General features: G+C 40.1%; 1 protein-coding gene across 7 annotated transcripts in view; it reads left to right on the top strand.

The window, feature by feature from the left end:
* The window catches only part of LOC143283116 (serine/threonine-protein phosphatase 6 regulatory subunit 3-like), a 146,173-nt gene that overhangs the window by 18,071 nt on the left and 102,941 nt on the right, over positions 1-25,161 (top strand). For all 7 annotated transcript variants that reach the window (XM_076589249.1, XM_076589248.1, XM_076589246.1 and 4 more), the window contains exons 3-7: positions 1,742-1,821; positions 3,655-3,741; positions 4,867-5,053; positions 15,476-15,613; positions 24,223-24,288. In XM_076589249.1, coding sequence (XP_076445364.1) covers positions 1,742-1,821; positions 3,655-3,741; positions 4,867-5,053; positions 15,476-15,613; positions 24,223-24,288 — 558 coding nt within the window. The remainder of the gene's footprint in view (positions 1-1,741; positions 1,822-3,654; positions 3,742-4,866; positions 5,054-15,475; positions 15,614-24,222; positions 24,289-25,161) is intronic.

The raw sequence follows: 25,161 nt of genomic DNA, 5'->3' as shown, positions 1-25,161 counted from the left end.
ATCTTTCTCATCTTAAACATTACATTTTGAAATTATACTCAGTACATAAAAAAGCTTGTGTGTTTTACTCTCAGTGTACAGGGCTTTCACTATGTTTATTCGCCCAAGTGGTCTTTTTCGGAAAATACTAAAATCAATACAAGTGGACTTTATAGATCTGTTGGCTGAACCCTGAAGGTCATGGGTAAAAATCAGTTGCATACACATATTGATACATATTCAAAGCGCGTGCTCATATTCTTCATGGACACGAATGACGCCATTTTGTTTCAAGTTGTTGACCTGCCTGTTCAGTCCTATATTCAATCGACAATACACAATAACATGTGATGGAAAGTTGGAGGAGGAGATAGTTAAATATTTATTCAGAGAAAGATTTGTGAACGCCTCATCACTTACTGGATTATGCCCCAAATTGCCATAAAAATATCCACAGAATCAGTTGGAATTCACAGTCAAAAATAATAAACCATGAGAGTTAATACCCTTGAATTGATGAAACATAAAAATTTCTTGTCTTGACTTTTCTCAAAATGAAGTCCTTTTCACTTCATATGACGTTTCGAAGTACTTGTACTTGGCTCTACATGTTATTAGTTTAACAAAATACTCAATTTTCATATCAACATTAAAACTATAAAACTAGAATGAACATAAAATGATAAAGGAGAAATTGAATCAACTGTGTCAACCGGGTGTAACTAAACTTGTACATCTATCTAGATCCAGAGAAAATGGCTAAATGTTGCAGTGTGATTGTGGCAATAGCAACATCTCCTTTACTGCGAACTTAAAAAGAATTTCTATTTGCCCTTAAAGATTTTTTGAATGCCCAAGATACACCAGAATAATATGATTTAAACAGCGTTCTCACTGCGAATACCGCAATCGATTTATCGCCCTTTAAAAAAGCATGTTTAAATGTTATTTTTTTGAATGTCAGTTAAGGAGCCACGATAGCGTAATGGATAAGATAGTTTCTTCTCACCCGAACATGCAGGGTTCGAATCTGCCGTTGGGACTTTTTTTTTCTTTTTCTTTTTCTTTTAACCCGAAGCTTTATAATAACAAATACAGAACACATTTTAACGATTAGATTTAAAAAAAAAGAAAAGAAAAAGTGTATCACAAGTGAGTCTTGAAGGCATTGCGTCTCTTGTTTTTTTTTTAGGGGTTGGTGATTATTTTGCAAAACTCACAAATATCTGGAAGAGAAAGGTTTAAAAAAAAACAAACCCACCACCACCAACAAACAAACAATTGATGAACATGAAAAACCCACTTGGCATTTAGGTAAGCTTAGTTTTTATAATGAACCAAATACCACAAAACTGATTTGAGCATTACTGTGTAATGTTTTTTTTGCTTTTTTCGTTTTTTGTTTTTTTCCTAAATTGATGACATCACAAGCTGATTTTCAAGATAATGAATAATTAAGTGAAAAAGTTGTTTTCAGGAGTGGGTGTGAGATTCATGGACAACACTTTATCTGAGTGGGGAAGGAGGGTTTTGGGGATTACTGAGTGCAGGGGGGCCTCTGTTCTGGAGCCTTGATTCCAGATGTTATGTACATATAGATTTGACATAGTGCATTGTAAAGCATTTCCAGTTTGTACAGTTTTTATTGTTTTAGAGATTGTATAATAAACAAAATATGGTATTTGGGAAGTTCAGTTTGCATTTGTATCAAAGCCTTTACATTAGATTCCTGCTGCTAAGTACCATGTATTTGTGTTTTCAGGATGTCACATTACGTGAACTTATGGAAGAAGATGACATCTTGCAAGAATGCAAGGCTCAAAACAGGAAATTGATTGACTTGTGAGTGTATAACTTAAGAATGAATATAATTGTTTTTGGTTTACATGCATAAACAGAGTAAGTATGACACTTTTTTGGTTGTCTGTGTATATGTATGTATATAATCATGTATTATATATATGTGTGTTCATGTCCATGGTAAACATTTTAACAAATTCATTTCGCTAGAAATACATGTCAACACTGAATTTGGATTTAAAGTAAAAAAAAAAACATTCCACACTTTCAGTATTATACTTGTACATGTTATTTCCTTTTTCTAAATCTGCAGTTTTTCTTGGGTTCCCGGATCATTTTTGGACTAGTTTTGGGTTGCCTGATTAGCATTTTAATACAGCATGACAATCTATTATCCGCAATTGAATTTAAAAGGAAGAAACTTATACAGAATGACACACTTCACCATCAAAGTATGTATTGTATTTGTACACAAATATATTTTTTTCAGGTGTTGTATTAATTAAAATGAACTTGCTTAACATTTGAGTTGACCAATTTACATAAACTTTACCATCTTATTGAAAAGTCTGTGGAAAATGTTGAGCATGTGATAGCTAGTTCGTTTCAGAAGTATCTGAGTGGTTAAATCATGGAATTGGTGAATAGTTTGACGACACTCAACTCTTATCACTTGGCTACTATTGCTGAAACTGATGACACACAAACACATGCAAAAGTCTGTAACAGACTTAAAGTCTTGGATGACCTTCAGCAAACTACATGAATGATGAAAAGACTGAACTGTTGCTTGCTTGCCCCAAGAAATTTATGAACCACCCGTCTCTCCCTCATTCTCTTCTGGTAAACAACACAGTCATTACTATCTCCCAATCAGTGCAAAGCCTCGGTGTCAGTTTTGACCACAGTCTGTCATTTCAGCAACACTTTTCAAACATTTGCAAATCAGTTTACCTTGAATTGCAACGAATTAGATGTATTCACCATTACCTGTCTATGGAAGCAACCAAAACATTAGTTTGTGCATTTGTTTTGTCCAGGATTGATTACTTCAACTCTGTTCTTGTTGGCATTCCAAAAACTTCATTTGATAAAACTTCAAAGAGTTCAGAACTATGCTCCTCCAAGTTTGAGCATGTTACTCCACTCTTCCACTCTCTTCACTGGCTACCAGTTTCAAAAAGACACACACACACACACACACACAGACACACACACACACACACACACACACACACACACACACACACACACACACACACACACACACACACACCCCCACACACACACACCACACACACACCACACACACACAGATTAGCAGCTTGATCTAAGTGTCTGCAGGTTTGAATCCCATATAGACAAGGATTTTTACACACATCCCCCCTCCATACTCCCCAAAAGACCTTGAGTGGTTGTCTGGGCTGGGTGCTACTTTTGAATGAGCCGATAAACCAGTGTCCTGTGTGCAGCATAATACTTAGTGCATGTAAAAGAACCTAATGCAATAAAAGGGTTGTCTGTCATGAAATTCTTTAGAAAAATCAATTTTAGAAGTAAAACAAATACACTTGCATCTAGAAAAAAAGGGGATGGGGGTGGCGCTGTTCTGTGGTAATGTGCAGTCCCTAGAGGATTCTGTTCTGATAGAAAGCAACACAACACGCACACACTAGTATGCATGCTGCACACACACAGCATGTGTGTATCTGCAGAGATACAGCCTCATATATATATATACCATTGAAGCATCCAGTAATAGTTCCTTGCTGACTCCTAAAGGGGTTATAAAAATCTTATTTGTGTAATTTGGAATCCAGACTCAAGACAGCAATGCATGTACAGGGTTCACTGACTTGCCTTATTCTGTTTCAGTTTGACCCAGTCCGACAACATGGAAGATATGGTCAAAATGATCACCAAAGAACCTGAGGAAGATGTTGACGAAAAACTTCGTTTCAAGTAATCTGTTGTTTCTTGTTTGTTGATTATCAAAGATAGCATTTGCATCTTGGTAAATGTTCACATTCCGTTCCAGTTTTTCCATATATTGATAAAATTTTCATGTTTCATTGATGTTATACAAGATGTTACATTGAATATTATTGCATTTCACTTCCCTGGAAATGAAAGTGTTTTTCTCAGGGTAATGTATAGTGCTGATAGTCATTTAGTCTTGAATATATATCATCTCATCAAAACCAGATTTTCTTTGTGCATAATTTTGTGTGTATATGTGTTGTGAGTTTGTGTTTGTGTTGTGTGGTGTGAGTGTGTTTCTTGGAAATCCTGGTCTCAACCCATTCCTATACAGATCTGGATATATGTGATATATGTTTGTAAACGCACATATTTAAATTTGTATGGTGGTCTTTTTTTGACAACTTGATACTCAAGGCATTTGCTATAGCATCATTGTTTTTTGAGATATTTTTGGATTGAAACATGGTTTTGAAACTGTGGCACAGACTCGAGGTATTTACTAATTTAGAAAATTTCATTAAAAAAAAGAAAAAGAAAAAAGAAAAAGAAAGTGTTTTAAAATAAAGGTCTCAGCCCATTCACACACACACACACACACGCCCACACACACACACACACACACACACACACACACACACATATATATATATATATATATATATGTGTGTGTGTGTGTGTGTGTGTGTGTGTATCTGTTTTATTTTATTTTTTGGATTTTTTGATAAATACACATTGAAATGTGAACGGTAATCTTTTTTCTTTATTTTAAATTTTTTTTAACAACTTATACCTAAGGCATTTGTAAAAGCATGATTGTGAGATTGTTTTGGCTAGATTGTTTTGGCTTGAAACTGTGACATTGACCATTAAATCAAGGTGTTAAGAAAATGTCACTGAAAAATAAAAAGATGGTTGAAATTTCTATTAAGTGTTTTTCCCTGCATTATCAGATTATTAGAAGATAATACTACAAAGTGAAGGGGTGAAAAGTTATATTCGTTATAGTCTTATACATGAATGCTCTTATGTAGTGAACAATGAAATACTATTTGTAAGGAGGGGTGTAGAATTTCTGATCATTATATGTTTGTGTTTGCTCTTCAGGTACCCTAACACAGCATGTGAACTGCTGACATCTGATGTATCTCAGATCAACGATAAACTCGCTAGTGACAGGGAACTAGTCGACCAACTGTACTCGTTTTTGGAGTCTGAGAGGCCTCTCAACCCTCTGCTGGCTTCGTTTTTTTCTAAAGTCATGGGACTCCTCATCACAAGGAAGAGTGAAATGGTAGGCAATGATAAAAAAACAAAAAACACACATGATTTTTGTTCTCTTTGCTTTGATAAGATTCACTTTTCATTTTGTTTGTGTTTTGTTAGATCATGTGTGTAAGCACTATGAGTGAGTGTGTAATAACCCTGTTTTAGTTGTTTGTATGTCTCATTGTATGTATGTGGATGTTGGTGGTATGAACATTTTTTTTCTGGAAATATTCTGTTTGCACCAAACTTGGCTTTGACATGGAAAACTAACAACAGTTCTTCCTACACATTCTAATTATAATGACTGCTCTTATTGGAATGTTCTGCAGTTATGTTATTATTCGTGCGCAGATTGGACTATTCAGCCATCTGCGCATTCACAGATAGATTCATTTGCATCCTCCCCCCCACCCCACCACCACCCTTCCCCCATCCCCCAGCTGGATGACAACGATGGTCATCATCGATCTCGATGGACACACACCACCATTATTACATTTTTGTTTTTCATAAAACTTCTGCGTTATCTTGTATCAACACAGGTCATTTTATCATTTTTAGTTAGAATAACAATTTCACCAGCATTGTATTGCAGTAACATTGATGCATACATTTGCAAGGAGCAGCAAAATTCTGAGATGTAATGCGACAACAGCCTAAATATACTGAGGGAACTATTTATTAAGCCTTTAACTTCCATCTGCAGATATATATATATATATATATATATATATATATATATATATATATATATATCTCCATGGTTTAAGGGTAACCACATTATCAACAGCCCAGCTGGTCATTTGTGATACACTTACTTTTTTGCAAATGTCGACTGCCTGGATGCATGTTTGAAGCAATATTTTAGCAAGTTTTAGCTTGATTTTGATGCTGTTTTTTTCATTTTGTAAAGCGTAAAGTTGTTGAGCGTGTCAACATGGCTGCCAGGACGTATGATACAGGAGAGGTGGCTAGAATCTTGTTTTATTTTCTGTACAATGCCAACAATAGCAACAGCGAAAATGTGATAGAAAACGAAAGTAATGTTGTTCATTATTGAAAGAGGTCTTACTGTTTTTATCTTTGACCATTACAGCATATAAGAGTTGCAGTTGGAATAATTGATTTGAACAGCAGAATGAACATTTTATAAAATATTTTGCATGGATGGGTGTATTACATCAAATTCTTTTAAATGCAGTTGGATATCTGACCCTAATCTTGATTCAAATAAGAAAATAGTCTTTTGAAATGATCAACTGTTTGACCATAACTTTGATTGAAATAACAATTCAATTACACATACTTAACCATACCCAACTAGTGCAGACTCCGGCAGGGGCCTGACATTCCTGTCCTGTGCAAACTACTATCCGCCAATGCTGAGAAAACGAAAGTACTACGGCCGATAACCTCCCGGAAGTAGGTAACCTCTCCTTTGTCCCCCTGGCTAGCGGCCTCTTTTTCCGGCAGCCATCATGACTCCTGTTCCTGTGTTCTCCATACGGCTAAGTTTTTTCGTTTTTTCTGTCTGTCTGTCGACTCTCTGGCGTTCTTGTTGGTTGTGAAATTATGTCTCCAACCAGGTCACATAATTATGTAGCTCGATTGGGCGATCGTGCTAAAATTAAGGTGCGATCGCAATCGATTCGCTGACACTCTGGGCCCTCTACTCCTGGCCCTCGCAACAGCGCCACCCCGCCGCCTCCTCCACTTCCTGTGGCTCTCCGGTCGACTCCAGACCTCCACCACCTCCTACACCTCCTCTGGTGACTTCTAGAGGTTTGTTGCCACACACTCAGGTCAGTGTTGCCTTTAATGTCATTTTTATCGATCCGCGAACGCACTTTACGCGATCCGCGTTTTCTCGGCCCTGCCAGTCGGCAGTGTACGAGTCGACCTCCTCTATCTCTTTACCCATACCCACAGTTGCACCAATGGAATGTGCCACAATCCCTTTGGGGAAACAACACCAAAAAAACAAAAAACAAAAAAACCGAACAAAAAAAAAAGCAGCTTGTTTTGGATCTGCACATTAGACTGGGTCCTATGTGCGATGCGTCCGTGGTGGCGGCTGTGACATCGGATCACGCGACCCCCCATGCAGCATGCCTCGACCGTCTTGGATCCAATGGCGACCGAGGCGCGTAGGGATGCCCTCCCCTGGTGTAGGGAGGAAGGTGGACCACTAGGGGACATGCTCGCCCATACGCGTGCACCCCCCTCCTTGTCCGGAGCGCCCGATCCAAGGGTAGTCTTGGATAGATACAAAAATGGTCAAAATGTCTGCAACAAAACCGTTCTTTTCACGATAAAATAGAATAAATCATACTGATCACGCTGATATAAACTTGACCACTGTAGGTGGGTAGGAACATGATTAGATTTTGATTTTTAATAATTATTTCTCACACATTTGGCCATGACAGAGCGCCTTACAAAGAGTGGCAAGGCATGAGCAAGCCAGGGTTACACAAGCGCGGTATAAGGGGTCGCCAGAGGAAAGCGTTTAGCGCGGTACAGTACTTGTGGCTGACTGCTGCCGTGCTGATGCTGTCCTATACTTCCGTTAGTAGGTCACTGCGGCAGATGACAGATACCGTACAGAAAATAAGAGAACTCTTTGGGGTCAAAAGGAAACAAAATTTTTAATTTCATCTATTACATACTAAATTGGTAGAAAACGCAAGTTTGCTCTTATGAATGTTTTAGAGTTTCTTACCAGTCCTGACGTTTCATAAAGAATGAAATCGGTATTATACTAATTGCAAAGGTGAATTTACGAAAGCAGCACGGGATGGGATCATTTAGTTCGCAGGAATAATTATGTTGACATTTTACGTAATGCACAACTTGGAAATACTTCATGCTCTGCTTATTAACGTGAAGTATATGAATATCTCAATACCTGTTAACTAGGTTTGTTTCAATGAACATTGTCGGAGCACTGTCCAGACAATTAATTCAGAAAGCATGGAAGATAGATGATGGCAAAATCGACCAACATCATGTCTTGATGTAAAAAGAACGGTATGAAATTTATATTTTTCTTTGGAAATGAAGCGGTATTTGCAAATGTGACTCATGAACCCTGCTGCAGTAGACACGTCGGTTTAGCATGGGAAAGAAAATGTATCTGGCTGGAGTATGAAGGTGGCAAAATGAAGTGCATCAGATAGTTATGAAGAGCAAAGATTGCCTGGAAAATGAAAATGGGTCAGTCTCCAGAACTTTGTTGGAAATGGGGGTCTCTCAGTCAGTATAAACATGTGTTTACAATGATCATTCAAATGTTTCACATGTTATCAGGATTGCAATTCATTAGAGAAATGTCTGCAACAATTTTGTGAGAATATGGTTTGTTCTTGTGTCTTAAATGTGTTGAAAATTATTAAAAACATCGAAAATTTTGGCGCCATTTTGTGACATGACAATGTGTCTGAACATGAAGTGGTCAGAAACAAGTAAGTACAAACCTGATTAAAATCCAGTAATACAGACCTGATCTATATTCATTCGTTGTGATAATAAAACATTGATTATCAGTAAAAATGGTACATTAAGTTTTAAATATTACGCAAAAAACCCCGTGTGACAGACATAAACAACCCGTTCCTCTTGACGTATTTTTATTCGTTCAAAGGCAAGCACATTCATGAATACACTACACATTCTTTACTTGCAACAGGTGGTCAACACATCTACCTTCTGCAGCACATATACTCATTTTCTGAAAAAAAAATGACTTCAACTATTTAAATGCAATCGACGTTGCATATTAATTTTCAGTTCCGCTTTTCTGTGTTACTTCAGTGCATGTAAATGACCCAATAAAAATATACATATAAACAAATTTAGAACTGTTTCCACATAAATCATGCAGATTCATCGCGGGAAAGCGTAAATCGGTTTGACAAACGCCCTTCAATCGTGTGTGTTTGAACACGGATTCAGAGAATGTGTTGTTTCCGACAGCGTGTGAGATGTACATATGATACACGGAAATCTCCGATATTTCATTCGCACCCCGTTGTTGCTATATTAAAACAACAACAACAAAACTGTGTATGTTAATTTCGTCGTTGTTATGGTTTGTTTGTACATTTATGTCTGATCCGATTAAGTTTAGACATAATCACTGTTTCTGACAGATGGCGAGATGCGGTAATATACGGATACTGGCGTAAGATTTTGAACCAAGTCAACACATGTAGTTCAGTAAGACTGTTTTCAGTTGAAGACTTGTTGCAGCAAAAGTTCCAAACAAGAAAGTTCAAAGTAGACTTGTTGGCTTTTGCTGTCTGGTGAAGTTTTATCACGAAATGATGTATCAGTTAACAAGACAGACGAAGTGTGGAACGAAACACTGGGGAGAATTGATGTGAAAATGGAGTGCCTGCAGTGTTTCTGAAAAATAAAATCATTCAGGGTGGGGGAGTTAGTTTAGGTATTTTGGGTTCCATGTTAGATATGTCATAAGGTTTTAGGTAATCATTAATAAAATACATAATTTTGCACAGGCTTTGTTTCAATGCATTGCATTGGCTAAGGATCGCGTGATAGATTCATTACTATCATTATTATAAATCCAGTAATTCAAACATCTGTGTCGGGAAAGTTAGTTTAGGTAACTTGGATTCAATGTTACACGTGTTACAAGAAAGTTTTACATAATCATTAATAAAATTTATGATCCGTTGTTATCATTATGATTATTATTTATATCCCACGCTAAATCGATGTCTACTGCGCCAGGGTTCGTGAGTCACATTTGCAAATACCAGTTCATTTCCAAAGAAAAATTTGTAATTCATACCGTTCTTTTCACATCAAGACATGATGTTCAATTTTGCCATCATCTGCCCTCCATACTTTCCCAGTTTATTGTCTGGACATAGCGTCGATAATGTTCATTGAAACTGAAATGGGTTAACACATATTTAGATATTTATATTCTACATGTTAATAAGCGGAGCATGGAGTATATCCAAGTTGTGCATTGCGTAAAATATCAACAAAATTGTACTTATGAACTAAATGATCCCGTGCTGCCTTCGTAAATTCACCTTTGCAGTCATTATGATACTGATTTCATTCTTTATGATATGTCATGAATGGTAGGAAACTGGAAAACATTCATAAAAGCGGATTTGCATCTTCTACCACTTTAGTATAAAATACATGAAATTGAAAATGTTTGTTTCCTTTTGACCCGAAAGAGCTCTGTTCCTAGCTTACTGTTCAGAATCAGTTGTCTGCCGCAGTGACCTGCTCACAGATCAGCATCAGCGCGGCAGCAGTCAGTCTACATGTACAGTACCGCTCTGAACGCTTTCCTCTGGCGACCCCTTATACCACGCTTGCGTAACCTTTGCCTGTGCTTGCCTTGCAACTCTTTGTAAGGCGCTCTCGCACAGGCAGAAGTAATAAAAATATTTGATTCTGGACATTAAAAATCAAAATCTACCTATGTTCCCGCCCCCCTGTAGTGGCCAACTTTATGTCAGTGTGATAAGTATGATTTATTCTATTTTATCGTAAAAAGAACGGTTTTGTTGCAGACATTTTGACCTAACGCAAATTTTAATCTAAATTTCCTGGCCTAGGGAGGCAACCCCTGCTTCGGCACCCTTGCCGGTGACCGCCGCAGTTATTTCCCTTGCACCGGCACTGCCCCTCGCCTACAGTGCGCGTGTGTGCACGGTCCCACCAAGCTATGCAGTGATGCCCCCATATGCCACACCGCCGATTGCTGCTGTTTCCCATCCACTAATGGCGTCTCATCAAGCTGCTCAACCAAACAATCAGCAACTCATCGCTAACTTGCTGCAGCAATTATGCACCACTCTGCTTCCCCGTGCCACACCTTGCGCCTGCACACAGAGCAGGTACGTGCACGTCCCATTGGAAACTTGGCAGTGCTGGATTCTTCTGCCCCACTGCCTAACTCTGCTGTTGCCCAGACTAATATTGGCACTTCCACGTTGGAGTGCCTCTTAATAACTCGATCCTGCCTCTCGGCAGTGCTCGGGCCGATCTTGTCTATCCCTTTATCAGTCAACACACAACAGCTGAATGTCGGTCCTCTCGCAGGAGTTATTCGCGAGGTTGGACCGCCGTTCAGCTACTGGGGGATGCACATCCCACGGCAAGCCGAGGGACTTGTTACCCCCTTGTCCACGACGCCCATAACACTGGATTACGGCGCTGTCAGGCCACATGCCCCGACCGTCTCGCGTCCGATGGCGACCGATTCAGGGTTGGGATGCCCACGGCGCTAAGGGACATTATAATTATTCCCCTTGCGGCCATTTTCACCTGTGTCGGTTACAGTGGCATCGAACCACGGACTCTCACACGCAGCATGACACTCCTCCCTCTATGGCGAGGACACATCGCACCAGGGAATATGTGCTCCAAAGACACCATCCTTTTCGACGATTATTGGCGCCAAGGGAGACAACTCCGCATCTGTAACCTAGGCGGTTAACGCTGTAGTTACTTTCGCCAACACAGCACGTCACTCCTGCCCCCCGTGCTGTCCACCAACAATGTTTTCCTTCGGTTTCTCATTGGGTCCTGATGCCCATTCATGGACTTTACACAACTTTGCATAGCAGCTGCACCTTTCTTGCTGTTTCTCAGGATAATGGCCACTGAACTTTGGGGTTCTTCATCCCCCCACACTTGCGCATAGTCCTCTGCAAGCAACCATCCCCATTACCATTCTCTTCTGGTTATACACAATAACAGGAAATAAATCACTATATTTCCCCTTCTGTTCTTTTTGATAAAAAAAACAACTAAAAAATAAAATAAAATAAAATAAGATAAAATAAAAAAATATTGTGTGTGTGTATATATATATATATATATAGATATAGATGTATACCATATCTTGCTACATTTATACACATTTCTTTTTACACTTATAGATGTATAATTATCCCTCGGTATACACATGTGTGCGCTTACTGGAGAGGTTTATACGACTTTCATATTAACATGTACAATTTTATTTCTATCTCCATTCATTGACATCTATTCATTGACATTCCCTACATAGCAATATTGCAACACACTTTCAATTGCGTCATTCTGTTCACATGCCCAGATCTCTCTGTGTCTACATACTGGCACTTTATTCATATGCGTATATACATCTCTTATATTTAGGTGCATACACAGATTCCTTCCCATTACGGATTATGGACACTTACCATTTACTTGGGTATATCTGTGCTCGCTACACGTTTGCTTATACAGCCGCTTATTTCTCGTGACTAGATCTCTTGTCTTGTCATTGGCCTATTCCTGACACCATCACTTGAGTTGATGGAAGTTTATAATCCCATTGCACATATTTGTATTTATTTTCATAAATTCATCCCTACCTTGCTTTCGGACGATGACTGCACTCACAGACAAAACTGCCTCATTCACACCTGAATGTATGCTCCTTCACATTTCAGTAGTGGCTGGTCCTTGGGGACCCACACACACTCCCTTCCCACCCACAGGGCTAAGGATGCCCTCTCTTGGTGCATGGAGGGACAAGTCAACCCAACTCATTTGCCTACAACAATCACCCACAGGGCTAGAGATGCCCTAACCTGGTACAAGGAGAGATGAGGCAGTCCAACTTAGAGGTGCCACTCCAGACACACATGCCCTTCATTCTTTCCAAGTTTTAGTGGGCCCAAAAACTGCCCACTGGGCAGGAGATAATCACCCTAAGTCCATCTCTTCCACTCCTCACTAGTAGCAGAAGGCCTGGGTAATCACTGTTTTCCTCTACAATCGGGAGAATGGCATATTGACGAGGACGGATGCGTTTCACAAAGCACAATGAACTGTGCATTACCCACAGGGGCGTACCTTTCTGCCCACTCTTACCGACATGGCAGATGCTGCATTCAAGCACATTAGTTCGCCCCATCACCTTGCTTGAACAGAGATCCAGCATTGATGTCTCAAACAGTTGGCGTTCGAAAGCACTTTCTGCACTTGGTCTTCCCTGCCCGATCCTTTCAGCCTCAACACACAACCACTGTTGTGGTTACAGATGGGCATTCCTTCTCAAACATTGTCGTTCCAATGAGACACTTCCAGGGGTTTCCAGCCTAGGCAGGCTATCCCATCATGGAGCCCCAGCCTTCAGCCAAGGGCCTGTCCGAGGATGACTTTGTTGTCACTTCGGAAGCAAGCACCATGTCTTTCAGACACATGGTCGCACCACAAGACCCCGTCAACTCCTTCCGGCTTCCTTACATTTCAACATAGCCTGCATGTTGGACACCTTCATCCCTCAAGCACACAGCAGCTGTTTCCTGATTTACCCATGCTGACTGGTGTCCTCCTAGGACCAGTATATGATAATCAGTCGTGTACGACAATGACCATCAGATCAGCAGAGCAGGCAACTGCTGTCCTGACTATTCGGGCTTGAATCTGATTATACAATTTATAGTACAGAGTGTTTTTCCCAAGTTGCGTCCCCAGTCCCTCGATCAAGAGGGCCTTTGGACTCACCATAGGGACGGATCCCAAAGGCTAGTTAGCCCTCTAGGCTCCAGCACTAAGTCCCAGTGCAATTTGACTTCTGGTCTGAGAGAAATAGTCCTTCATGAAAGATTAAGCTGCTAATGATTTCACTTTGCAATTCAGAAACCGCTGATAATACAGCTCTCACTTTACTGTTGGCCATACTGAAAACGCATGTCAGATCAGTGATTTGATGTAAATGGCCAGTACAACACATCTACAGCCACTTTCCTCCCTGCCCCTGCCCTGCTCCATCGCAGACTTAGTGCGCACCACACATAGCCAGAGGCCTGTCATGGATCCGGTCCCCTTTCTCACTAAAGAACCTTCAGCAAAAATTTTCTCTGTGGAAACCCTCTTCCATTAGGAATTCCACCACAGAATGAGACTCGGTGACCTGCGGGCACATGAAGTGCACTCCCACAGCCTGATCCATCCCAGCCATTGACTGCCGACAACTTTCTGCGGATTGCTCCAACATGCCACACTCAGGTAGAGAAGCCACCATGCCTTCCGTATGCCCCTTCGTGATGGTACCTACCTGGACAGTTACAAAGCCCTGTCCCAGAGACACCAGGGACCTCAAGTCTCTTGTTGCCAAATGTCTGCCCTTCTATGCATAGGCAACATGCCACTGCTGTCTTTTTTGGCAACGACAGAAAAGTGGGGGGGTGGGAGCGCCTATCGCCTGTCAGCTCTCATGGAGGAGCTCTACAGATCTGGCTGTCACGCCTAAGGCAAGCCCAACATGGTTGCCTACCTCTGTCTCGTGCCACAGTTTCCTCTAAACACATATACCACTTCCACCATCGGCCCACAACCGATGTGGAATCATCAGATCAAACTACATGTGCACCTCCTTGCATTGACGCTCAACCGCGCTCAAGTGAGACAACCCTATAGGGTATATGTTCCCTTCCCTTACTTTGATTCGAAGGGCTCTCAGTAAAGTGCAGATTCAACACACCAACCCAATTCTGTTTGCACTACATTTATCAGCACAGCTGTGGTCCACAGACCTCTCTCACAATACAGCTGCGGATCTCAGTCTTCCTTGCCCGCACCAGTATCCCTAGGTGACACAGTACACTCTACCTTCATTGAATTCTACTTGAGGGACATCTATCACTTCAGGGATGATAGCTTAAGAGGCGTTGCCTCTGCAGTGTCCACACAACGGGCCATTGCAGCGCACTGGCGATAGAACAGAAGGATTGAGACTTGATGCCTCCTCAGCCAGAGCACATAAAGTCAGAGCATGGTCCTCTTCTCTTGCCTTAGCACACTCAACACGGCTGCAAGTCATCATGGAGAGACGTCGCACGCCTGCGGGATGATGGCTCAAGAGGCATCGCTTCTGTGGTAGTTGCACAACAGGCCATCGCAGCACACAGACAGTAGAACAGGCGAGCCCTCCACCTTGTTGTGCTATTCTGCACTAGTTGGGTCACGGTTAAGTATGTGTAATTAAAAGGAAATTTTCTGTCTAAAATTACGTTTAAATAACATACTTACCGTGACCCAAATTTAAGACCCTCCTGTCCTCCCCGCTTCCTGTTCTCCCTGCTTGCTGTGCTGGTGATGGCATATTGCCGTCAAAAGAGGGCGCTAGCCAGGGGGACAAAGGGGAGGTTACCTACGTCCGGGAGGTTATCAGCCGTAGTACTTTCGTTTTCTCCGCATAGGCGGATAGTAGTTTGCACAGGACAGGAATGTCATACCCCTGCCGGAGTCTGCACTAGTTGGGTCACAGTAAGTATGTTATTTAAACGTAATTTTAGATAGAAAATTTCCTTTTCAAAGTAAGCTTTGATGCTGTTAACTAACTTGAGGATATGCTAGCCTCTTTTGTTTTCATAGTATAAGTTTCTTTCCCTGATGTTAAAACTATTTTCCTTTCCAGATTTTCGAGTACCTGAAAAGCCAGAAAGATTTTGTGGGTAGCTTGCTTCATCATATAGGCACTTCAGCCATCATGGACCTGCTGCTGCGACTCATCACCTGCATCGAGTCGCCAGAGACCAGACGTGCTGTGATAGAGGTGCATCATGTAAAAAAAAAAAAGAAAAAAAAAGAAGTGGTAAAATGATCAAAATGTCTGGGTGGATTTGGGCTTTTGTGTGCTTCTGTCACTTAATCTGCATATAATATGAATGGATAAGGCAATATTGAATTGTCATAGCTGCAGCCTCTTTTTAATTTCAAACCATTTGGATGATTTTCCATTCACTACCTAAGTAGCCTAGTAGCCTGTATGTTTCAATCCGTCTACAAATAGGTTCATCAAACCGAAAGGCTTTGAGTCTTTTTAACATGAATGTCCAATTAACTATATCAAATGATTTTTCAGAATCAATACTTAACCCATGCCAGGGCGAATAACTCTTGCGATTTTCAATAGTGGGTAATTATAAACGTTGATTAAAAAATATAATTACCTTCTTTTGTTGCACATGTTTATTTTTCCTGCATTCTACACATAATAAAGTTGCTAAAGAATTTTTTGTTTCCAGGCTCATGTTGCTTTGTATTTGCACAAAAATAATAAATGTATCAAATTTGATGGTCAACTTTGAAAAAAATTATTTTAATTACAGTATGATTTTCTTTGAAATAAGTTTATCTGGTCTGCAGTGACTTCTAACACATCTTCTTTTTATTCTTTTTCTTGCTCAACTTGAATTCCAGTGATGAACATGCTGATTTTTATGTTCTTTTCATTTTGAGGGATGGTGTGTTTTCCTATGATGGTCGGGGGAAAAAAACAACAGGAAACAAACAAAAACAAACAAGAAACCTACCTCGCATGTAATTTCTCCATAATGAAAAGAAAAATATAATCCATTTAACTAGCATAATCAGGAAGATTGTGCAGAATGTCAATAAGTATCAGTGCAGTCAATGACTACAGTATTGATTGTGACAGTCTGGCGATCGATTTATGATTTCGGAGGTCCGGTGACTTATTCACGATTTTGGAGATCCAGTGATCGATTCATGATTTCGGAAGTCCGGTGAATGATTCACACTCAAGTACCAACTACACTCTCAGTATCGGTAAAACTCAGTCAGTGGATGTCTAGGTCACTCAGTACGACCAACTTCGAGAATTACAAAATTCTCACGCAGAAATCATCTTCAGAATAGTTGTTCGGATTATGCAACTACGATCAACAGTCATCAAACTCATCTTGCAACTTTGAAACTTCAGAACTTTGGCAAAACTTTACCAAATCAGTAGTATATTCCATTGAACTAGCACAGTCAGGAAGATCGTGCAGAACACCAATAAATATCAGTGAAATCAAGACTAACTCACTGGCAGTATCGATTTTGGAGGTCCGGCGTTTGATTCATGATTTCGGAGGTCAGGCGATCGATTCACATTCAAGTGACCATCTTCACTCTCATTGTTGACAAAACTTGGTCAGTTGATATCTAGGTCACTCAGTTCAATCAATTTTTACAAGATTCTCTTGCTAAAATCATTAAAACGGTTCATAGTCATCTTCAGAATTGGCGTTCACATTATGCTAAAGCTCTCGGCAATCATCAAACTCGTCTTGCAACTTTAAAGATTCACAACCTTGTCAAAATTCAAGCAAATCGGACTCTGAAAAGTGCAAAATGCATGGCAGGAGGTGCTGAAAACGAGGCTGTGAATCTCGCGAGTCTCGTTTATGTAAAGAACAATGGCTGCATCCATAGTAAGCATGTGTTTAGACAACGGTACCGGGCGGGTTACGATGTTACACTGCAAGCCGACATTGGCAGGCATGAGATTTTTCCGACTATAGTCGGATTTCTGATCGAAAACTGGCTCCAGAGGCCATTTTTGAGATTTGCCTAAATCCGTTAGAAAATTGGGGGCGTGAGAGAGGGGGGGGGGGGGGGGGAGGTTTTTTTTCCGACCTGACGAAGGTTGCACGAACGTTGTCCGACCGATTGACATGACAGACCCACAGCGTTTGCTAAAATGCCCCATGTTTGGATAAGCGAACCAATTGAGAATAAGTGTTCTGTTGCTTCTCTTGTCATCATTCAGCTTATCCGTATTCAGTCTGGATTACAAAACTTTCGCTCGTGGGCTTCAAGACATGCAAAGATACCTGATTTTGTCGATAATCTTCAATCATTGGCAAAACGAGAAAACTCACAAAGGGTAAGAAGATTTTTGCTGCAGAGATTGATCAAGGAGTGAAAAATAAGTGGAACTGGGCCTGGCAAGATGAGATCGTGAAAACAGAAGTGAAGAACAAAAAAATGACTTAACATCCAGGCTACACCATTCAGAAAATCGACGCCGCAGGCAAGGCCAAGTGCGATTGGTGTCCGATTGTATGGGTGCAACTCTTCAGTTTGGGCACGGAAATCTGTTTTCAGATTAACATTAAAAACAGAGCGTCCGTTTTCTTGGAGAAGAAAAAAAAAAGCCTATGGGCCGTTCAATATCGTTTGCCGATGATCTGTCAATAATGAAAACGGAATGCTCTTTTGAAAACATTGTTTGTTAACTGCTTGAGAAACAATACAGTGACTTGTCAGAGCACCAAAATTGAAGCCAGAAAGTTTCTAAACGGTCGATTTAAGTTGTCAAAATGCTGATAACGAAAGGCGATCCCAATACGGCACACATTGATATCACTGAAAAGCACGCACATGCACACACATGCGCGTGGCGTCGATCATACACACACACAGACATGCGCATGCGCGCGCACACACACACACCCAAACTTATGCGCGCCCACAGATACACGTAAACACCAGTACCCGCGATCTCCATCCCTGTAAAGCCACAAGGGCTGTGGGTACATCTTCTTGACCCTCTGTTCATTCACTAAAAGCTGCAAAGGTTTGCCACTTTATGCACAAGTAACGTTGTTGCGATTGAAACAGAAACTTTGTAGCAGTTGACATCAGTGTGAGACTGTGGTACAGACGGTTCATGGCAAGAGTCAGTTTATTTAGATTTGAGACATACAGCCAGATTACCAAAGTTACCCATGCACAGACGCAGAGCTGAATTGAATGCGCGTGTGTGCACGCTTGCACGCACACACGCACACACACACACACACACACTCTCTCTCTCTCTCTCTCTTTTTGAAAAAAACATCACATGAATGCACTCACATATACACCTACTCTGTTTTTTTATTTGATCTCTCTCTCCTTCACGCTTGCACATGTACACATATATGAGCACTCACACAGAGCTTAATAATATGCGCATGCGGCGCACAGTCACACACAGAGACTCTCTCTTTCTCGCACACACACACATGGAAATTGAAAAAAAACCACACACTCACACAGAATTGTATTTAAAGCGATGCGCATATATGCATACATACAAACATGCACTTTTTCCTCCAACCTTCCCCCCTCTCTCTCTGTCTCTGTCTCTCCCTCTCTCTCTCTCTTTCTTGCAAAAACACACAGAGTTGTAATGAAAACACACACAACCGTGCGTGCGCGGAGAGAGATCTATTGAATTTGAAAGCAGTGCACAAATACAACTTGCATTCTTTCCTCCCACCAACTCCCCACTCTTTCACTCTGTCTGCCTCCCTCCCTCTCATTTACACACAGTTGAAACCAGACATAAACACACGTGTGCGCACTCATGCTCGCTGTCTCTCTGTCTCTTTCTTTCTCCCTCACACACAGAGTTTAGTTGAACACACACACAAACACAGCCCAGGATGTGGAACTCTCAGCAATCCGGTACCCATCCCCTGCCCCCCTCTTGCAGACTTCACTTTCATAAATTGCTGAGGTACCACTACTGTCAGTCATTTCACTTCCCCCTTTCTTTCCTCAACCAACACACATGCCTGTCAGTGGAACAGAGACTACAGCTGAAGAGACCAGATGGTCATTGGTACAATGCAAACCTGTGTGCTGAGAACATTTTCCTTGAAAACACCGCACACACACACACACACACACATGAGACAAGATTTTGAAAATCATGTCCCCAAGGCTGACTTTTACTGGTTTGAAAGCAAAAAACACTCCAGTTTAGGAAGAATTGGACTGATTTTTTCTTTTGTAGGTTGGAATATCTCGGCAGCATAGGTGGCCCACAAGTACAGATTTTATAGTTTGGAATTGAGAAAAACCTTCAGCTTCAGGGGGCTTCGCCCCCAGACTCCCACCAGGGCTGTTGCCCCATGGACCCCCACTGGGGGCCTTCTGTGGCCCCCAGGCCCCCACCTTTCAGACTCATTCAGAATTTCCCAATCTCATGCCTGATTGGGCAAGTTAGGTGTATAATGGTTAACATTAATCCTCACATACTTTCATTATTTAGGTGCTGTATCAAATCATTTATGAATCTGGTATTATCTCCTATTTATCTCCCTGGAATAAACCCTGTCTGGTCTTCACTAATAAAACTCGAGAGGACTGATTTAATTCTGGCAGCAGTATACATTTATTTAGTGTTGTAAGCAGTGTTTAACCCATTCAGTCCCTATAAGACATCAGCTGATGTCCTGAACAATGTGTTGCCATAATGCCTATAACTTGTATAAAACACTCACTGATGTTCTGCATCGATTCTGATTTTTCCATCATCAGAGTTTGGTCCAGTGAACACAGACTCTGAACGGTTACTTTGTCAGGATTATGAATATACCATTTAAATGAGTACACATGATGCAGCACATTAAAAACTAAAGTAATGCTTTAACTCACTCGCTGCCATTGTCCGCATATGCGGATGTCGTCGGACAAAGCGTTGGATGCCAATGTCCGCATATGCGGATTTTGATTTTGAAAAGTCGCGCTGTTGGAGTGATGTGTCGGATACGAAACTCAAAAGCAGAACTGATTCTTAAGTTATCTCCGGCCAACTTTTCATTCACACACACTGCGTGTGTGTAGTGACACGTTCGTTAGCAGTTGACAACGAAGCATACCCTCAGTCAGCTCTGCAAGTTGTTTGACAAGATGGCGTCGCGTCGAAGTGTTCGACACGGTAGGAGAGGTCAAATGCAACACAGCGTTGAATCTACTTTGGAAATGATCCAAACTGAAGGCTCCGATGTTGAAGGAGATAATATTGATTCGTCGGACAGTGATTTTGAACCATATCCCGATGAACTAGAAATAGATTCGGCCACTGAAGAGGGTGTTTACAGTGGAGAGGAAAGCGAGTCCTGACCATGTGCCAGCTGACCGACACTGACAACGAAATCACTGAGGAAACGGATGACTTTGCTGTTGTTTTTGCCAGTGATTGGACTGAAAATGGTGAGTGTGTATGTATTTTATAATATATATATATATATATATATATATATATGTGTGTGTGTGTGTGTGTGAAACAAAACAATGTCACATGCTCAGGTGTACAACTCTGTGTGTGTGTGTGTGTGTGTGTGTGATTACATGCATATGTTTACTTATTTTCTGTTTTACAATAACATGGATTTTATTTGTAGAACAAGGTGCTATAGAAATGACAGTAATAGTACTAATACTGATGATACTGTCATTGTTTGTAATGTAAAAAAAAAAAAAAAAAAATCTAAAGTGGTTTTCTTTGACTACACGTAAAAAACTTACCACATTATGCTTCCATTCACATAAATATTTAGAATAAACAAGGGAATAAGCAAACAAATAATTTAAACAACAATAAGAAGAAAGAGTTAGACCTGCATGATCATTTGTGTGTGTGTGTGGTTGCAGGTCATGTTGCTGTGCTGAAGTGGCAGGACAGAAATCCAGTTCATGTGCTGACAACAGTCATGCTGCCAACTACCATGGTCAGTGTGACAACATGACACCGTCCTGAAAGACCGAAGCCAGCTGCAGTACAAGACTACATCACCAACATGGCTGGAGTGGATATGAGTGACCAGCTACTGCAAGTGCAAGGTCTGTGAAGACCTGTTGCCACAACACACCAAGACACCAAACTGCCAACTGGTGCCCAAAATGTGGAGTTCCACTGTGTGTGAAGCTGTGCCCAGGACTCAACATCACCTGCCATGGCCTTTTTTCACTCCAGACAAGACTATTGTCAGTGATAATACATCAGGTTTTTGTGTACAGTGAACTCCCTTTTTTATGTAGAGACAATATTTTCTTTTGTGTGCGTGATTTTCATCTTTCTCCACCATCTGTTCATTCTTCATTGCATGTACTAGGTCTTCAGTTCCTCAAATAGTGTTAGGATGTGATGTAGAACATTTGTAAGCTGTTCAAGGACACTTGGTATACCTTTCTGATGGGCGCAAAAATGCTACAAAATACACAAAAAATGAATACCGTGGTCAACAACAAGATAGTGAGTGAATGATTTAATTTTTGGCACAAATATGGAACAACATTCACTGAATACACATGCTAAATTTCAATTGTCTGGGTGTTTATTTGTTTTTTTGAGAATTTTTTTCCCATCCTATACAAATCCTGGGTTGTCTGGGATTCGCAAGGGCAAAAACTCTTGGCATGGAGTGAGTTAAAACACCTCATTAGGGTCAAAATAATGAAAATTGCGATTTTTACAGATTTTGCATTTTTGAATTCTTTTCTTTGGTGTTGGTAAGTATTTTAGCACAAAACTGCCTGGAATTGTACTTTTAGTGTTTTCAGGTGCATGCACTGTTGGTACTACTGCATACATTTGTCAATTAAGTTGCAGTGTTCAGTACATTTGACTCCAGGCTTTTGACATTATGACTGCAGTTTGTAAACGATATTTTGATCTGGGATCTGAAGAGATTCATCAGTATTTCAGGAAATATGCCTTTGTCTCTCATCTGAACATTCTCTGTCGCCATTGACTCTGCTCTCCCGTGGCATGACATCACTTCTCCACTTGCCATTTTTGAATTTGTTGGAGTACAGAGAGTAAATGAGAACTTTCCTGTGCTTTTGTCATTTTAGAAGTTTATGATTAGTTCTGAATCTTTACGTAATTCTAAATCTTTTGACACCAAAAAGATTTTCAAGATAATTCTTGTTCTAAAGCAGGAAAAAACTAGGATAGATAGGTCAGGTCTGATTTTGTATGTTAATATGTGATTTTTAAACTAAAAAAACCCCATAAATGTCAAAATTGCTATTACCAACTAAAGCCGGTTCTTCACGTGCTGCTTCAAATGTCAGGTGGAAGACCCCTTTCCTGTGGATAATGTTTAGCTAACTGGACCATGAAAAGTGGGGCTGCCTCCAGTGCAAAAAGGGTTACGGAAAGTTTGTCCAGCAAAGACAGTGGTGTCAATGAGTGGATTTACACAACTAAGTAGGTTGTGCAGATAATATGAATGGTTATAATGATGGGAGATGCATCTATCTTGTCTAATGATTGGTTTGAACTTGAAGATGATGATGATATGGAGATCCGACTGACAGCTGCCATTGGACACTCATCATTTGTTTCCTGTGTCATTCAGTCAGGTTTCAGTCTTGCATACACACACACACTCACATAGACTACAACATTTTACTTGAATGACCATTTTTGATTATTTACCCTGCCATGTAGGCAGCCATGCTCTGTTTTTGGGAGTATGCATGCTGGGTATGTTCTTGTTTCCATAACCCAGGATAAGAGAGGGGGATCAGAGAGAGAGAGAGGTGTTAGATGTTAGGTCAAGACCACATTGAGGGCGTTGTAGGGGGCATGGCCATGAATGTCCGTGAACTGTCTGTTAACAGTGCTCAACTGGCAGGAATGGACAGCAGCCAATAATCCATGATTATCTTGAAACCTAGGGTTAAAAGACAATGGATTATGGATGGGAATCACACTTGTTTATTTTATTAGGCTTTTTGTCACTGATCATTTGACAGGCTTCTTTGTAGAGTAGGCAAACCGGATGCACAGCAGGCATCTTATCGCCTCAGTTACAATCGTGGAAAGAATATCATCAAAACGCTTCCCTCTTTATATGGGGATGCTCTTCACGACTTGGGTGTGAAAAAAAAAAACCTAAAAAAAACCTGACTGCTCCATTTCTGAGAACATGATTGACTTTTCATCTTGCCAGTACTCTTATTTGTTGTTGTTGGAACGGTTGTTGTCTACACTTTGCATGTCTACAAGTGTTGTGATCTTTCCCATAAATCATTTTGTCTTGTATGGGTTAGCAGCCATATTAACCTTTTATGGCACCAGGTAAACAGGAACAATCATCTGTGGTTCTCAGATATTTAGCCTTTTGGGAACATTTCAGGTGCATATTTTGTCTGATTATTTTCCATCAGAAAAAGGATGCTATGAAAAGTATTTAAACATAAAGGATGGAAGTATGTGTATTTGACAAGATCTGGAGTAAGTGCAGCAACAATCTTATCTCTTCACTCTTGAACAGGTTCAGTGAATTATCTTTTTCTTGCTTCTTTAGATTTGCCGTGCTCTTGTTCTGTTCTCTCACAATTTCCTTCTAATATTGTAGGAAAAATACAATCAGTAAATCCATGGGATTGTAAAACTAAGTAGGGTTCACAGATATTCGACTGTCTAATCTTACGGCTAATGTTTCTTTTTGTAGTGTTTTACTTTGGGACTAGAAGATGAGTGTCATAGATAATAAAGGTGCTAATGAAAAGAAATACTTTCAATTTATTCAGCAATAATGAAAGGTGGTGTGTTTTGAATATATGTAATGCTTTTTTCTGTTACAGTGGCTGAATGAGAATCAGATTGTTCAAAGACTAGTTGATTGTATAGTACCTTCAAACGATGAAGATGTGAGTACATTACTTATTGCTCAAATGAATAATGATGATTTAATTATAAAAAAGATAAAAATTTGTTTTGATATTAAGAAGAATCATTTAAGGTATAAGGGATAAATTTACACAAGAGAACACATTGCATACATGTCAGTAGTGGTTGCTAACCACAGTTGCATTTCCTGATAATTCATATGTTTCAGTGATCTTGGTTTTTGTCACAGAATAAATCTTAGTCCTTTTGGTACAATTGAACATCTGCCAAAGGCCTTTCTAAAAGTGATAAAAAAGTGTTTCCAGTTTCTTGTGTGATAAAAATTCCTTAACATGAAAACTAACAAACTTAAAATGTTTATTAGAATATCATAAAAGTTCATGCTTTTATCCTCTTTTAATTTTTCATTTACCTCTTTTGGCAAAAGCATGCCGCAGGATATTTGCCTTGGTTACATACAAATGCATACAGACTGGAAGTTCTCTTTCTTTCTCTCTTTTATACACACACAGAGTCTTTTTGGGTGCATGCACACTTGCACTCATGCACATGTGTGTGTGTGTGTGTGTGTGCACACGCGCACACACACAATGTGGTATGCATATTTTTATATTTTTGAGACTTAAAGTATATCATATTATTTTATTGTTGATTATTCCCCTGAAATTCTGAAATTTGGATTAACAGACTGGATGTGGATTGAAATCTTATAGTAGACCATGACTGAAAGATTAGACATACACTGAAATAGATCATGACTGAAAAAGATCATGGGCCAGGCTTTTTCATTATTCAAGAAATTTATTTCCTGTAGTCCAGTTTATTTTTCTTCGGTTCTTAGCCTTATAGTCATAATTTACTGTGCGATAATACTGATGTAAATCAATGGTATT

This window comes from Babylonia areolata, chromosome 6 (genome assembly GCF_041734735.1).
Source record: "Babylonia areolata isolate BAREFJ2019XMU chromosome 6, ASM4173473v1, whole genome shotgun sequence".
Lineage (NCBI taxonomy): Eukaryota > Metazoa > Mollusca > Gastropoda > Neogastropoda > Buccinidae > Babylonia > Babylonia areolata.
Note: the sequence above shows the minus strand (reverse complement) of the source record. Positions and strands in the feature narration are given on the sequence as shown.